This window comes from Penicillium digitatum, chromosome 5 (assembly GCF_016767815.1).
Source record: "Penicillium digitatum chromosome 5, complete sequence".
NCBI classification, from domain to species: domain Eukaryota; kingdom Fungi; phylum Ascomycota; class Eurotiomycetes; order Eurotiales; family Aspergillaceae; genus Penicillium; species Penicillium digitatum.
The window spans coordinates 1,381,851-1,396,230 of NC_089388.1; the positions used below are offsets into that span (position 1 = coordinate 1,381,851).

A 14,380-nucleotide genomic window follows, 5' to 3' on the forward strand; every position below is an offset into this window, starting at 1 on the left:
CCAGATTCTGCCTTACATCCGCGATGGCATCTGCCAACTGAACGACTTCACCGATATCCTGGACATCCTGGAACGAGCCTCTGGAGACCCAAACCGTGCCCGAAATGCCCGAAACGAACTGTACCGCCTCCGGCAAGGAAACAAGGAGTTCAGCCTGTTCTTTGCCGAATTCCAGCGTCTTGCCATGGAGGGCGAGATGCATAATGAAGCCCTACCCACGATGCTCGAACAAGCAATCAACCGAGAACTGAAAGGGATGTTACTGCATCATGAACCGCCTAAGGGAGACTACCTCGATCTAGCGAGGTTCCTCCAGAACCTGGAAAACCGCCGAGTCCAATACGACAGCGGTCCGTCGACCGCCCCACGGACCTACTCTGCTGCCATAAGAACCGCCCCGAAAGCCCCTGAACTGAACTCTGGTAGACCCGGTCCTGAGCAGACCGCTACCACCCCGCCTGTGAACCCTGACGCTATGGACCTGTCCGCCATCCGCCGCCGCTATGAACAGCCTCTCCGTCGAAGAGGAGACCCGCCGTTCTGATCTGATGATACTGCCTGTTACACTGTACCGAAAAGAAGAAGAGTTTCCGAGCTATGCTATGCTAGATTCTGGAGCTGAGGGGAAGAGATTCGTCGACCAAGAATGGGCTCGAGAGAATGGTCTTACCCTTATACCACTGACGAAACCTATCCAACTGGAAGGATTCTCTCGTGGAGCGCCTGGATCTTCGCGCTCCGCAAGGGTATGTTGCAGTTCCTTCGGCAGTAGTCGCTGTTAAATTCAATGCTGTGTTCGGCGAAACGGACATAGGGGTCGTGTACTTTCAGCCACGGAAGGCCTAACACGATCGGGTAGTGTGCCAACTGGGTGGCCAGGAAACAGGCTTTCTTCTCTCGGTGATCGCTGATGCGGATGTGCATTTGGACATAGTGGGTGATTGGCCCACACTCAGCTTCTTGTCCATCGAATCCTTCCAGTTGGATAGGTTTCGTCAGTGGTATAAGGGTAAGACCATTCTCTCGAGCCCATTCCTGGTCGACGAATCTCTTCCCCTCAGCTCCAGAATCTAGCATAGCATAGCTCGGAAACTCTTCTTCTTTTCGGTACAGTGTAACAGGTAGTATCATCAGATCAGAACGGCGGGTCTCCTCTTCGACGGAGAGGCCGTTCATAGCGGCGGCGGATAGACGGATAACGCGCGGTTGCAGGGCCTGGTCGCGGCTTAGGCCAGGCTGACTCCTTTTAACGAGTCTTCCAGAGATAACGAGCGGGGACGGGTAAAGCGGCCGCGGGGGCTGCTGATCGGAGAGGGCGAACGGGGGAGGATATTCATTTGGCGAGCCGCTAGCGGGCGCTTATCGGCTTGCGGGCAGTCTCGGACGAAGTGCTCCTTCGAGCCACAGCGGAAGCAGGCATTTTGTTCGTAACGGCACGATGGCTGGCGGTACGGGGAGAATCGTCGGCGGGTGGTGGACAGGTCCATAGCGTCAGGGTTCACAGGCGGGGTGGTAGCGGTCTGCTCAGGACCGGGTCTACCAGAGTTCAGTTCAGGGGCTTTCGGGGCGGTTCTTATGGCAGCAGAGTAGGTCCGTGGGGCGGTCGACGGACCGCTGTCGTATTGGACTCGGCGGTTTTCCAGGTTCTGGAGGAACCTCGCTAGATCGAGGTAGTCTCCCTTAGGCGGTTCATGATGCAGTAACATCCCTTTCAGTTCTCGGTTGATTGCTTGTTCGAGCATCGTGGGTAGGGCTTCATTATGCATCTCGCCCTCCATGGCAAGACGCTGGAATTCGGCAAAGAACAGGCTGAACTCCTTGTTTCCTTGCCGGAGGCGGTACAGTTCGTTTCGGGCATTTCGGGCACGGTTTGGGTCTCCAGAGGCTCGTTCCAGGATGTCCAGGATATCGGTGAAGTCGTTCAGTTGGCAGATGCCATCGCGGATGTAAGGCAGAATCTGGGCATAGGGTGTGCCCTTCAGACGGTTAGTGACAAAGGTCATTCGGGATTGCGGGGTCGGAAAACGGTCGCGGTTGATATTCAGCTTCTCCTTAATCTGGGAGGAGAATCGGCGGAGATCCTTCCGGTCCCCTTCAAACTTGTCAGGGTCGGGAAGGCGTTCAGATCGTACGTGGGAGCCGGAAGATTCAGGAGTAAGCGACGGAGGCGTTCCCATAGCAGCAGCTACACCAGGCTCAGCGGCAGGTTCAGGGACAGGGGGAGGTACGGTATTCCCCGTCGGGATAGCGAGTTCGGCTGCACACATTCGTGCAGCCTCGATACGGGCAATGTTCTGTTGCGCTTCGTCATAAAGCTTCTTCTGGTATTCCATGAACGCGACATCTCGGAGGTGATCACGCTCAGCTGCGGTCAGTTCGCTTGACAGGCGGGTGATCTTGATCCTCGCGGCTTGTAGCTGCAGTTCGGCTTGGTCCACTCGTTCGCGAGCGTTGGTCGCCTCGGACTGGGTACTCTCAATGTAGTCGTACGCACGGCGGCAGTATTCGAACCATTGGTCAGGATGGTCTCTCGCGTGTTCGACGAATTGTTCTAGATCGCTGGGCAGGAACGGAGGTTGCGGGGCTGGTTCAGACATCTTCAGACAGTCAACTCCTAGGGGTGGGAGCTACGTAGTGTCAGGGTGCGGGCTGGCAGGACGGTATGATAGGAGAGGACTGGTAGGAACAGGTCGTAACAGATCAGATTCCCATTGACAGGTACAGGCAGGGGCAGGCTATTATACAAGACGTAGCTCGAAGAGCTACAACAGGATCTAGAACTGAAGTTCAGATAAACAGGTCGGAGATCACGTGCCGTGATCTTCCTCTAACTAAGCATCACGGTTCGCACCTTGACATCTCGCAGGTTTCTTTCTTTCTTTCTTTCTTCTTCTTTCTCTGCACTTAGTACTCTTGTTGTAATGCACTCTTTTGTTTAAATAACTGGCTGGTAATAACAGTAACATTTTTTCTTTCTTAATTAAACGATTCCGGGCTTATAACTAATAGAAATCTAACTATATAAAATGTATTGGCTAAAAGAATAGGTAAAAAATTCTCTAACTAACTAAAAATGATAAAATCTCCTATTAAATAATCTATATAGGATCTAAATGATTATAGAATAGCCGAATCCACCGAGGTTATATATGGTTTCCACCATGTAGTATAACCTGGTATTCTGATATCTATCTATATCTACTCTAGGTGACGCTGTAAGGTAAAATATGGGAAAGCCAATACACCTTGCACATTGTTAGATAACGGCGTAGATTTAAATCAGATTGCCATGCCCTTGTCTTCAGCTGACTTCAAGCTCTCATAACACTGACATATGTTTAGTCCGGGATACTCTCTTGATCCATCAGTATTCCGTTCAAAGGAACAGCTGTTGAGCAAGTTCCGGACTAGACTTCATCAGTCACTGGCACTGCGTATGTAGAGCAATCCCTACCGTCACAATAACAGCCAGGATAGTTGTTGTCATTCTAGGTTTCACTCACGCTGCTACCTCTATCGACGAAACAAAATAGCGAGATTTATTCTATTTGATCAAATCGATCGCTATGAAGATTCCGGGAAGAAACATGGGTGGGATGTATTTGTCTTGGAGGGCTCTTAGAACCCGATGTGCCGGCGCCAACAATGACAGCAGTCGCACTAGTGAAGTCTTTGTTTCTCACAGGGAGACGTATGCATGCTACTTGATACCAGAATTCTGAATGACAACGACAACTCATCATTCGAGAGCTGACAAGTAAATCATAGGCAGCCCAGAGTATAACCAAAAGTACCCCTCAAGCTCGCCGAACAATAGTAATACTTCTTGTTCAATCACCGGGATTACCAAGGCCAAATTGTCCTTGGCCTATGCATGTTTTGTGCAACTCTTATCACAGAGAATGCACGAGCGGCAAGCAATCACCCGCAGCTACTCTATGCCCTGATTTTTTTTTGGCATTTTATACAGTTGGTAGTAAATTTGGAAGGCATGCAAGGCCTTGTCTGCTCACTGAAAGCTGAAATCAACGACAAAAAAATAATGATGCAAGTTCCGAAGTTTTGTGAAGTGCGGGGAAGCTGTGTACCGAGGTGTCTGGCATTTCCGCGACGATTAGCCTGTTGCAAGCTACGTAATCTTCTCGTGCTAGCCCTGGATATCCTCCAGAATAATCAAGGGAGTTCTATTCCTTCTTTCTCTGCCGTCCGTAAGATGTATTGCTTGACCTGGACAAATGGATTATAGATTAGCCATTCTGTGGATACCTAATTCTGAGGGGCTTACCTTGTCATCTGGAACTAGCTCAATCGCTAGTTTACCGTCACTATCTCTCTTTTCCGCTTCCGCTCCAGATTTTAACAATAATATAGCGGCGGGTCCATGTCCCTCAGAGATAGCGTGGTGAAGTGCCGTGAAACCGTCCCCATCCGTTGCATTGACAGGACTCTTACCATCTTCCAAGAGAGTTTTCAAGATGGGCACAGATCCCACTGCAGCTGCTCTGTGTAGGGGAAGTTGGCCACGTTTATCCTTGACTCTCGCGCTACATTTGTTGGCAAGCAAGGTGCGGACGGTGGAAATATTAGCCTTGGAACTCGCGAAGTGTAGCGCATTCTGCTAGAAAGTAAGTCCATATACACCCAGTTAAAAGGTCGTTAGCTTGGAAGGCTGACCTGTCCAGTGTTGCTTTTGATAGAGACATCAGCTCCTTTGCGCAGTAATAGGTCGATCGTTGCGTCGCCTGCAGCGTCTTTTAGGCTCGCTGCAATCATAAGAGGCGTCCAACCAGATCCATCCTATGGTGATTTAGCAAGATTATAAAACAGGACTAGTTAATTTTGAGAGCTCAAGGGAAACTCTCTTCGAAAATAGAATCGTGATTACTCACTTCTACATCTGGGTCGAAATCCTTCATAGCGACTAGCAATTCCACGACCGATACTCGATTGTAGGCCGCAGCCCAGTGGATTGGAAGACGCTCATCATCGTCTTTCACGAATGCAGATTTTGGGTTTGCCTGTTTCAAAAATTAGCTTTGTTTTTGGAGGACCGAAACGGCACCAGAGCCAGCTTGTTCTTGCGGGGCAGCCTCGGCCCCAGGTGGAGCACAACTCACGTTGAGCAACGATTCAACAACCTCGTCTAAAGAGGTAGATTAGTAAATTTTACCATGCTGAGAAGAGTCAAGCTCTTACTTCTTCCTTCTCGGGCAGCCTCGTGCAGGGCGAACTTCTGATCGGAATCCATGGTGACTTTAGTGGAGGAAGGGTGATATTGAGATAAGAGCTGCGATAAGCTGTGTACTGCTGAGTCAGCAATTTTGAGCGCTCTCCAACCTCACCGCCCTTTTTGTGCCGGTTATCATGTTGGTCAATTGTGGCGCCTGAGGCACAAACATCCGTTGCAACTTCGATCCAAAGATTCATGCACGTCCTTGTACCAACTTCAACAAAATCTTGCCTCGCAGCCGCTAGAGACGCAGTGTCGGTCTTTAATCAACTGCGCTTCTCAAACCTGTGCCCAGACCGAACCTCCGGACTCGATTGCAGTCACGAACCTGTCGTAGGCTTTTCTTCGTCGCGCGTTCCATCGGATCCTGAATCTTTGGAGCTCTTGTCCTTCGAAACACACCACTTTACATTCTTCCCAAATCGCTTTCTTGCGCATACAAAATGGATTACATCCCACCCCATTCCGCCAATGACGCTGTGCGCATGTCCGCAAAGCGTACCGCCGAGCTCTTTGGTGCCGAATACCTGATGGTCACACCCTCAACTCTGACCGACGGTTCGATCGGTGTTTCATACAGACGGAAGGCAGAGTATGAAGATATTATCGAGCTACCCCGAGCTCTTGCAGAGAAACAGGCGAAGGCTACAGCCGGCCGGACAAAACGGCCGAAGATTCAGGCGCAGAAACCCGCAGACGGTAGTGGCTCTTCCATGTCACTCGTGAGGCGGCCATCAGGCACAGGAGCGGGGGCGGCTGGTGTTGGGGAGCAGCCTACAAGTTTGATCCAGAGGCCGTCGGCTACCAAGCAACAGCGACCCGAGTGGCACGCGCCTTGGAAGCTGATGCGCGTCATTTCAGGACACCTGGGATGGGTGCGAGCTTTGGCAGTGGAGCCGAACAACCAGTGGTTTGCTAGTGGAGCAGGAGATCGGACAATCAAGATTTGGAATTTGGCGACGGGTGCATTACGACTCACTCTCACCGGTCACATCTCCACCGTCCGTGGCTTGGCAGTCTCACCCCGGCATCCGTACCTTTTCTCGTGCGGTGAAGATAAGATGGTTAAATGTTGGGATCTGGAAACCAATAAAGTCATTCGACACTACCATGGTCACCTCAGCGGTGTTTATACACTGGCCCTTCACCCTCGTCTCGATCTGTTAGTCACGGGTGGTCGTGACGGCGTGTGCCGAGTCTGGGATATGCGAACGCGAAGCAACGTGCATGTTCTTGGCGGGCACAAGGGCACTGTCGCCGACATCAAATGCCAAGATGCCGACCCTCAGATTATTTCCGGCTCGCTGGACTCCACAGTTCGGCTGTGGGATTTGGCCGCTGGTAAGAGCATGGGCGTTCTGACGCACCACAAGAAGGGTGTTCGCAACCTCGCCATTCACCCCACCGAGTTTACATTTGCCAGTGCTAGTACCGGCAGCATCAAACAGTGGATGTGCCCCAAGGGCGATTTCATGCAAAACTTCGACGGCCAAAACTCTGTCATCAACTCTCTTGCCGTCAACGACGAGAATGTTCTCTTCTCTGGCGGCGACGATGGTTCCATGTCCTTCTGGGATTGGAAGACTGGTCACCGCTTTCAATCTTTGGAAACTACCGCACAGCCCGGCTCTCTTGAAGCCGAAGCCGGCATCATGGCTTCTACCTTTGACCGTACTGGTTTGCGTCTTATTACGGGCGAAGCTGATAAGACCATCAAGATTTGGAAGCAAGACGAAGAGGCTACCCCTGAGACGCACCCTCTGACTTGGGCCCCGACTCTCGGGAGACAGCGGTACTAGAGGGATGACCAGCACAACTGGCATTTGTATTCTCTGTTCCGGTTTCTCAATACCCTGTATTCTTTTTCGTTTTTGGCCATCTTCTTGTTGGCACTGTGTGGAGTTAAGCGCGGTCTTTCGAAGGCCCTTCATTTTAAACTATTCAAACATGTATCGGGAAGAATTTCCTCGGAAAGGTTCGCTTTATTTCTCTGATAAAAGAGCCCTGACGTTTTGTGTGATACAAACCCCAATTGAGCCAAATGATACCCCTGGCAATCCACCTAGATAGACAACATGTACAAGTAGCCATTACAATCTAGAGCGCAAGACACAGCTCGACTGAAAGGGTATCATATGCAAACTATTGTGCGATAGTAAACTAACTCCAGATAATGCGTATCGTATCAAAACATCCAAAAGAAAATTCCTCACCATCACTGCTCGGTACCCAAACCAAAGCCTTTAGCCTCAGCATCGTCCCTGAAAGCTGACCTGACATCTTCGGCCGCAACCCTCAGCCGAACTTTACTACTGCGGTCACCGCGAGTGGGAATCGTAGTACCCCCCAGCACGCCTTTCGAGCTAGATCCTTGCTCCAGCGCCAGGATACCCGAGTTCATGAGTGACATGGCCGCATGACCCAGACTCCGCACGCGAGCACTGGGGCCTCCACCAAGCAAGAAATCTTTCACGCCAGCGCCAGCGGCTCCAGCAACGGCTACGGCTGCATCGGCGATGCGACGGGCTTCATCAAGGACGTCGCCGAATGTAGATTCCGAAAGTCCTGTCCGGTGAACGCGGGCCAAGAGAGCGGCGAGGAAGAGCTTTCCTGATAGCGGGAGACAGCGCAAGGATTGCTGGAGTGGAGTTGATGTAGCTTCGTGAATGGCTTGCTTGATAGTGGCGATGGTGACGCGCCCCGGTTGGCCCTTCGTAGGAAGTTTAGCGACAGCTGATTCCCCGGCTGCTTTGGCTGTGATAGCCTTGTTACGCCGGGCGGAAGTTTTGCTGGGTGTTGGAGGCATTGATTCTGTCTCGTCTTTTGCCTCATCTGCGGCAGCGACCTCGTCGGCTGCTTGCTCGGCGATTTCAACGGCTCGACGGCAGATGTCCAAAGCTCGTCGGGCATCACCGCTGACGGCGGCTACTTTGCGACTTGCGAATTGGACGGCGTCTGGGTCAACGATATTGCCCGGCACACTGGCCAAGCGGGTACTGATAATTTCCATCAGATCTGTGTGACGGTATCCTGGAAATGTGATACGGGTTAAACCGAGGCGACTGGAGATCTTATTGCTTAAGGTTCTTTCAGGAAGATCCATGGTGTTTGCGACCGCCAGGACAATGAGGCGCGAGTGGCGGAGAGCAGGCCAGTTGAAGAAATTGTACATGACGGACTGGTTCTTTGTGACAAGCTGATCCAACTCATCCATGAGCACAACACAAGAAACTCGGCGAGGGGAGGGATTTGAGAATTCTCTTTCAAGAAGATCCAGTGCGTGGGAAGGTGAGACTCGGTCGCCCTTCAAGGCTTCCCATAGTAATGAGTAAGATTGATGCGGATCGGTGACTTTCATGCCGTTAATCTCGACAAAGATGAAATCATCCATCTCTTCTTCATGCACAGCACCGTTTAGCTGCGCAACTACCTCACGCACCGTGGCAGTCTTGCCAGTGCCTGGGGTACCGGAAATGTAGATACAAGCGCCTGTGCCCTCCATAATCGCAGCGCTAAGATGGTTGTACACAGTGTTGAACTCGGTCTTCCGGCACGGTAATGAGTCTGGAACAGTGGAGACGTGTAGCAAATTCCGAGCTTGACGGTAGGGAGAGTCGAAATGTGTGGGTGAGAGGACACGGGTACCCAGAGGAGTGAATTCAAGTGGTTTTTTCACAATGATCCTGAGATAAGTCAGTCCTATTAAATGAGGAAAAATTTTCGCCGTTTCCTACCGTTTATGAGTCGGAGTCATCAGTGCCCTCTTACGCTGTGATTGCGGCGTTGCATTGGTTGCTGCTAGTCGCTGCCTTTTTCTCGGGGTTGTAGGAGCTGTGGTCTCTTTAGTATCAACATACTGCGATACCTCTAATCAGCACTGCTTTTGCAATTTAGACCATGTGGTTCACCTTACTTCATCGTCCGCAGCCTTGCGTTTTCTGGAAGACTTCAAGCCATCCCTGACACAATTGATCAGATGGTGAATGTTGTCTTTATTGTAGACCTGCTCCCAGATAAACTCATCGGTATAGCGTCCTTGAACTTGGTTTACGCCTCGTCGACAAACAATACACTTGTTGTATTCCGTCAATTCGGTCTTGTTCTTTGGAGGGCCGTTGGGGTATTTGGCACTGAAGGCGCTCTGCGACATGACTGCCCCTTTGCCGCTGATTGATGTCAAAGGGTTGCTGTTGAAATCGAGTGTGATGTACTGTTCGTTGGGCAAGGCGTCGGTCCGGCACTTGTTCCTCGTGCCCATGAATTCGCCGGGAGATGCAAACCACATAATATGGGCAGATTTGACAATCTCGTCTTCTTCGTTTTCGTCTTCTTCTTCCAAAAATTCTGTAATAATGCCAACCCAGTCCTTTCCAGCTTCAGGGGACTTCAAGAGTATCACATCGCCCACTTTGCATTGGAATTGACCCATCTTCGCGCCAACGATTTTCCGTTTTTGGCGGGCGGGACGAACAGACCGTCTTCGGCTGCGTTTTGCCGGGGTATCATCCTTAGTCTCGGGTTCCTGAATAGTCTCTTCACTTGTGTCGTAAATCCAGTCCCACGGAAGGTCTTCGACGCCTAGCTCATCATCGGAATCGTCTCGAACTAGAGCTCCCTTGGTCATCCATTGGGCATGCTCACGAGCACTGCGCCTCTGAGGCAAAGAGTCTGAATCGCTGTCGCTCATTGGGGGTGCGAGAGATGTGACCGGGCAGAACATGCAACGGAGAAAGAGAAATCGCGCTTGACGCGTTGTCCACTTTCGCCCCTTTTAGGCTTAGTCCTGTAATGAGATCTGGCCAATCAAATCCATCTGCCTCCATCAAGATTTGTGTGCGGAGTACGGAGTACCACGATTGGTGTCTAAACTGCACAATTAGTTCAAAATTGACCAGTTAACTAACTAAATACATGTAGGTGTACAACATATAGGTGCAATGTTCTTTCAACTGGTTTTCGACACCTCAATTCTGCCTAGTTATCTGTTCTAGCTCTTGCTTCAAAGACGTCATGGAACTGATCAGTGTCTACTATCCATATGTTTCTATCTAATGATTATGACAAGTCATGTTGTAAATTTGATCTTCTCACCTAGTTAACAACTTCGTTCTCCCATATTCTAAAAACGCTCTCTTGAGTAGTATGGGTTGCAATCTGCTCTTTGTGCTCTTCTAGATATGGAGGTTTAATGCTTTAACAATTAACGCCCTAGACACTTCTAAGCACTTTTAGAAGTTAAATTGTAGTTAAATTTTATTTGACATGGCACCAATTCTCTGGTTGGTTTGAAATGTATATTAGATTGGTGAAAATGAGAAGATTACACATGCCGGACGCTTTGAAGATTGCGGAACAGACCAACCGGACAAACCGGAACAACAGTAATCCGGAGCCCTAACGTCCAACACATCTCAGCACGGAATAGACCAGATCTATATCCATCCAGCTAGATTCGTTTAAACTCGATTTCTTATCACCATAGCCGGGTCAACTCACACACCTCACTTATCCTCCACAGTCAATCACTGAGCCAGGTCCGTGATTAATCGCGGGAAAATTAATATCTGGGTGCCTTGATCCATAAATATCTTCTCATTATGTGGAGATAGTCAACCGTTAGACTAGTTCCATGCTCTATAAGCAGCTCTAGGCTGCATGAGTGGACAATCTACCTCTAGCTACCCAAGTAGGTCTACAGTACGTGCTACGTACATATGTCATCAATCTCCGCGGTTCAACCAAGGCAAGAATAGATGAATGCTCTTGCTCTTTGATTAATGCACGCTACAATCCAACCTCATCTCCCTAATTCTACTCTCTACCGAATTGACTCAGTTTCCCGACACATCGGCTCTCCAGGTTCTGATCCTTCATCTTGTTTTTACTTTCCACCTGGCCTACCTTCCTTACGTTGCGCACCCAGTCGCCCCCAGCAATTGATTGATATGTAATTCTGTCACAATTTTATTGAGCAGACGTGGATTCATACGCCTTCTTTTCCTTCACTTGCTCGTTTGATATCCCTGAGACCGCTGTGTTGCGCTCTCTTGACTTCGCTTATTCCATACTATCCATCCCGTGAGACATTGCTCTCGTCATCGAACACCTGTGGCCGTTGGATTCCGCCGAAATGGAGCCTGTGCCCCAGTCTTACGAGAATGAGTAAGTATATCTCGTGTACAGATACTTGTGCAAGTACGTTCCGCTAATAAATTCCGCTAGCTGGGAGCGTTTCAATGCCAAATGTGAGAGATGACCAAGTTTCAAATATGGTTGTACATACTGACTTGGCTAGCATGGGAACTGCCCAACTACGGCCCCGGTCCAGACTTTGACCGGGGGACCATCTACCGCCAGGACTCTGACGACTGGGCGGGATATAAAGGTCCTGATTATCATGTCGAGGATGATTTGGAGGATGTGAATTATGATTCCCCTGCTGTTGACTATCCGCCGCAACCCACAACTACAAAGGGGCCCGTAACTGGTCCGTCTCCCCCAATTGTACCTCCTGTGCTCTCAAAATCGCCAATTCCAAGTCAAAGCACTTTTCCAACCCAGGCAGTTATAACTGGACCCATTACTGGACCCAGAGCAGGTCATTCTCAGGCACAAGAAGGGCCAATACTCAATGAGCATGAGCCCCAAACGAGCAGTTCCCAAATGTTCGCCCGACAGCCACATCACCCGGCACTTGATCTCAAATTGGGCCAACATCCCCCTGTCAGAGGGGGCCATTCTGGCCGATCGCGATCACGGGGTCAGCCCAAAAAAGGCAGTAATAATTCAAGTCCTTCGCAACACAGACCTAATTATCTATCTATCGCACCAGGGCAAAATGACTCTTATTCCAAGGCAAAGTGGCGCAAGGGCTTTTCTCCAGATGGTAAGCTTTCTCACATCAACGTAAAGTCCATCATTAACAGTCAAATAGCTTCTTATCGTTTGCCTTACGAGTGTCAAGTATTTCAAGCAAAGTGAGTATGTGAAGCCTTGTAGGCTTTGGTCTTAGAACTGACGCAGACAATGAAGAATCAGGCAAGTGACTTCCGGAGAAACTTCCAGCATCGACTTCCGCCAAACAATTATCGAGGCTACTGGTGCCTATGTGAGGATAAGTGCAGGAAATGCCAAAGTTAGTTGCAAGCTAAAATTACTCCACACGTGAGGGACTGAACATACTGATGACCTAAAGCTGGTGCACATCTGGGGCCAGCGAAATCAGGTTTTGGCGGCCCAGAACATGCTTCAGGGTATGTTGAATCGGTTAATGCAGCAGTTCGCTTTGCCTAAAGCATCACGCTGGGCCAAGATACATGCGCACTCAAATACGAAGGTTGCCCATGCCCGGTCGCAGGAATACCACGACGAAAGATTATCCGAGATGCGAAAGCCACCTAGAATTGTCGCGGATTATACTGTATGGATAAGCTACTGCCAGCCCTAGTTTGTTCTGGTACCTTATAGAGGCTAACTGACCCTTGACACTACAGCTTGCGTTCCTTTGGCCTTCGGATGGCCCCTCACTAAGCTACTTTATTACTGCCCAACGCGAGCTCCTCGATTTCATTCGCTTGAAATATGACGCGAAAATCTACATCAAGCCTGGTATTCCAGACTGCCTTTTCATGTCTGGGAGTGATGAGCGGGACATGTACATCATTGCAGCTCGATTCCGGGAGCTGTGGGAAAGGCTAATGGTCCAGCACGAGACGGAAATCAGGCTGTTCCTTGTTGCGGCACCCCGGACAGAGCTTATGAGAACCCACGTCATCCTACAAAAGTTTGGTCAGCTCTCAAGACCTGCTCTCTGCGGACCACAATTGGCCCCAGACGTAGCGGCAACCTGGATGACCACTGCGGAAGAGATCAAGGCTAAGAATAGGAGCATTGTTACCACCGGCCTTAGGGAAGCACTGAATGTGATTCCTCAATTTCGAGGATTCCTGCAAATGCGAGCAAAGTTCGGTTCGTTCGCGCTACAACAGTGGCGCAGGCCGAAAGATGGCATTTCGTATGAGTTCTCAGAGTTTCACGAGATGCTTACCCATACAAACACTGAAGGGCGTTTGGTTCCGGGGTATGTTGTAACCTCCACCGGAATCTGACGGTTTGCTGACCGCTTTTTCCTTTAGAATCCGATTGCAGCAAGATGAGATCTTCGATCGAATCATGAAATCAGACTTTCTTAAGCCCTGGGGAAACGCCAAAACTAAATCTCTCTTGAGCCTGATGCCTAGATATTCCGCCAACTTTGAGTATCAGGTGAACAATGATTTGGTGATCCACGTCGAAGCAAAATTTTCGCTTCCTCTTGGCTCCCAGGAGTTTGAAGTCAACGGAATCCGCTGTTTCAGATCAAAACAGATTGGTGCTCCTGTTGATCATCAGACGCCAATCCAGATCAGCATGATTGACTTTGAAAGGTTTGTTTACCCTAGATCTTTTTGAGTTTTGACTAGAAGCTGAGGTTATATCTAGGTCCGACTGGCAACTCGAGGTGAAGGCTTTTGAACTCTGCCCTGAAAGGGAGATGCCCCCCGAGCTAGATAAATTCATGCGTTCAATAAGTTTCCAATGGAACCCAAATGCAAAGAGCATTGGATGTGCCCCTCAGCGCAAGGCGAGGTTCTCCTATGGTTTGCCAGTGAAGAGATTTGTTGAAAAGGCCTCAATTCAGCTCCAAGTCAAAAGTTCACCGCATGTATTCGAGCTCGCCCGATTCGACGAGTACATTTACGCGGCTGGTCACTGGCCGATTACCCCGAAAGTCTCCTGGGGTGCATGGCTGTTCAATCCTATTTGGGATGATATACTGTGTGAACAGGCTGATCTGGAAATTTCTAAAGATGGGTGTCTGTCGGTGTTTTTTCCCCCACTGGGGGATGATCAGGAGCAGAAGGACAGACAGAAACCGGTCGATGAGATCCGCAAGAATGCCGAAATCCGAAAGATAGACGAGGAGAAGCAGCTGGGTGCTTTCATGAGCGTTGTCCAGCAGACTGCGCGGATGCTGGCGAATTCAGACACTGAAATGCCTGAGGTCCTCGAGATCGATCTTGGAAGTCTGTTCTAGTGGATGTCAGGAAATCGGCTCAAAGTTTTCACTCCCCATGGGACCATAAGGGACAACTCAAAGGAAAAGCAAAT

At 49.9% G+C, this 14,380-nt stretch overlaps 6 protein-coding genes across 6 annotated transcripts; 3 read left to right on the plus strand and 3 right to left on the minus strand.

Moving 5' to 3' along the window:
- Window positions 1-220: 220 nt before the first annotated feature.
- Pdw03_1693 (putative pol polyprotein) lies at window positions 221-544 on the plus strand (the record flags this gene model as incomplete). Its single annotated transcript, XM_066099977.1, has 1 exon — window positions 221-544. One exon carries the CDS (start codon window positions 221-223, stop codon window positions 542-544), a length of 324 nt encoding a protein of 107 aa, XP_065957704.1.
- Window positions 545-1,226: 682 nt separating this feature from the next.
- Window positions 1,227-2,597, minus strand: Pdw03_1694 (uncharacterized protein; the record flags this gene model as incomplete). The annotated part of the gene is made up of 2 exons (XM_066099978.1): window positions 1,227-1,787; window positions 2,133-2,597. 2 exons carry the CDS (start codon window positions 2,595-2,597, stop codon window positions 1,227-1,229), a joined length of 1,026 nt encoding a protein of 341 aa, XP_065957705.1.
- A 1,576-nt stretch (window positions 2,598-4,173) lies between these two features.
- Pdw03_1695 (Proteasome regulatory particle subunit (Nas6), putative) lies at window positions 4,174-5,248 on the minus strand (the record flags this gene model as incomplete). Its single annotated transcript, XM_066099979.1, has 6 exons — window positions 4,174-4,227; window positions 4,286-4,615; window positions 4,675-4,797; window positions 4,890-5,018; window positions 5,118-5,143; window positions 5,197-5,248. 6 exons carry the CDS (start codon window positions 5,246-5,248, stop codon window positions 4,174-4,176), a joined length of 714 nt encoding a protein of 237 aa, XP_065957706.1.
- A 425-nt stretch (window positions 5,249-5,673) lies between these two features.
- Pdw03_1696 (Pre-mRNA-splicing factor prp46) lies at window positions 5,674-7,029 on the plus strand (the record flags this gene model as incomplete). Its single annotated transcript, XM_014681092.1, has 1 exon — window positions 5,674-7,029. One exon carries the CDS (start codon window positions 5,674-5,676, stop codon window positions 7,027-7,029), a length of 1,356 nt encoding a protein of 451 aa, XP_014536578.1.
- Window positions 7,030-7,445: 416 nt separating this feature from the next.
- Pdw03_1697 (ATPase, AAA-type, core) lies at window positions 7,446-9,917 on the minus strand (the record flags this gene model as incomplete). Its single annotated transcript, XM_014681091.1, has 3 exons — window positions 7,446-8,913; window positions 8,965-9,086; window positions 9,144-9,917. 3 exons carry the CDS (start codon window positions 9,915-9,917, stop codon window positions 7,446-7,448), a joined length of 2,364 nt encoding a protein of 787 aa, XP_014536577.1.
- Window positions 9,918-11,360: 1,443 nt separating this feature from the next.
- Pdw03_1698 (TATA element modulatory factor 1 TATA binding family protein) lies at window positions 11,361-14,306 on the plus strand (the record flags this gene model as incomplete). Its single annotated transcript, XM_014681090.1, has 10 exons — window positions 11,361-11,392; window positions 11,453-11,475; window positions 11,526-11,717; window positions 11,824-12,116; window positions 12,165-12,211; window positions 12,269-12,365; window positions 12,426-12,650; window positions 12,724-13,310; window positions 13,366-13,656; window positions 13,712-14,306. The coding sequence occupies 10 exons, from the start codon at window positions 11,361-11,363 to the stop codon at window positions 14,304-14,306; spliced, it is 2,382 nt and encodes a 793-aa protein (XP_014536576.1).
- Window positions 14,307-14,380: the final 74 nt, after the last annotated feature.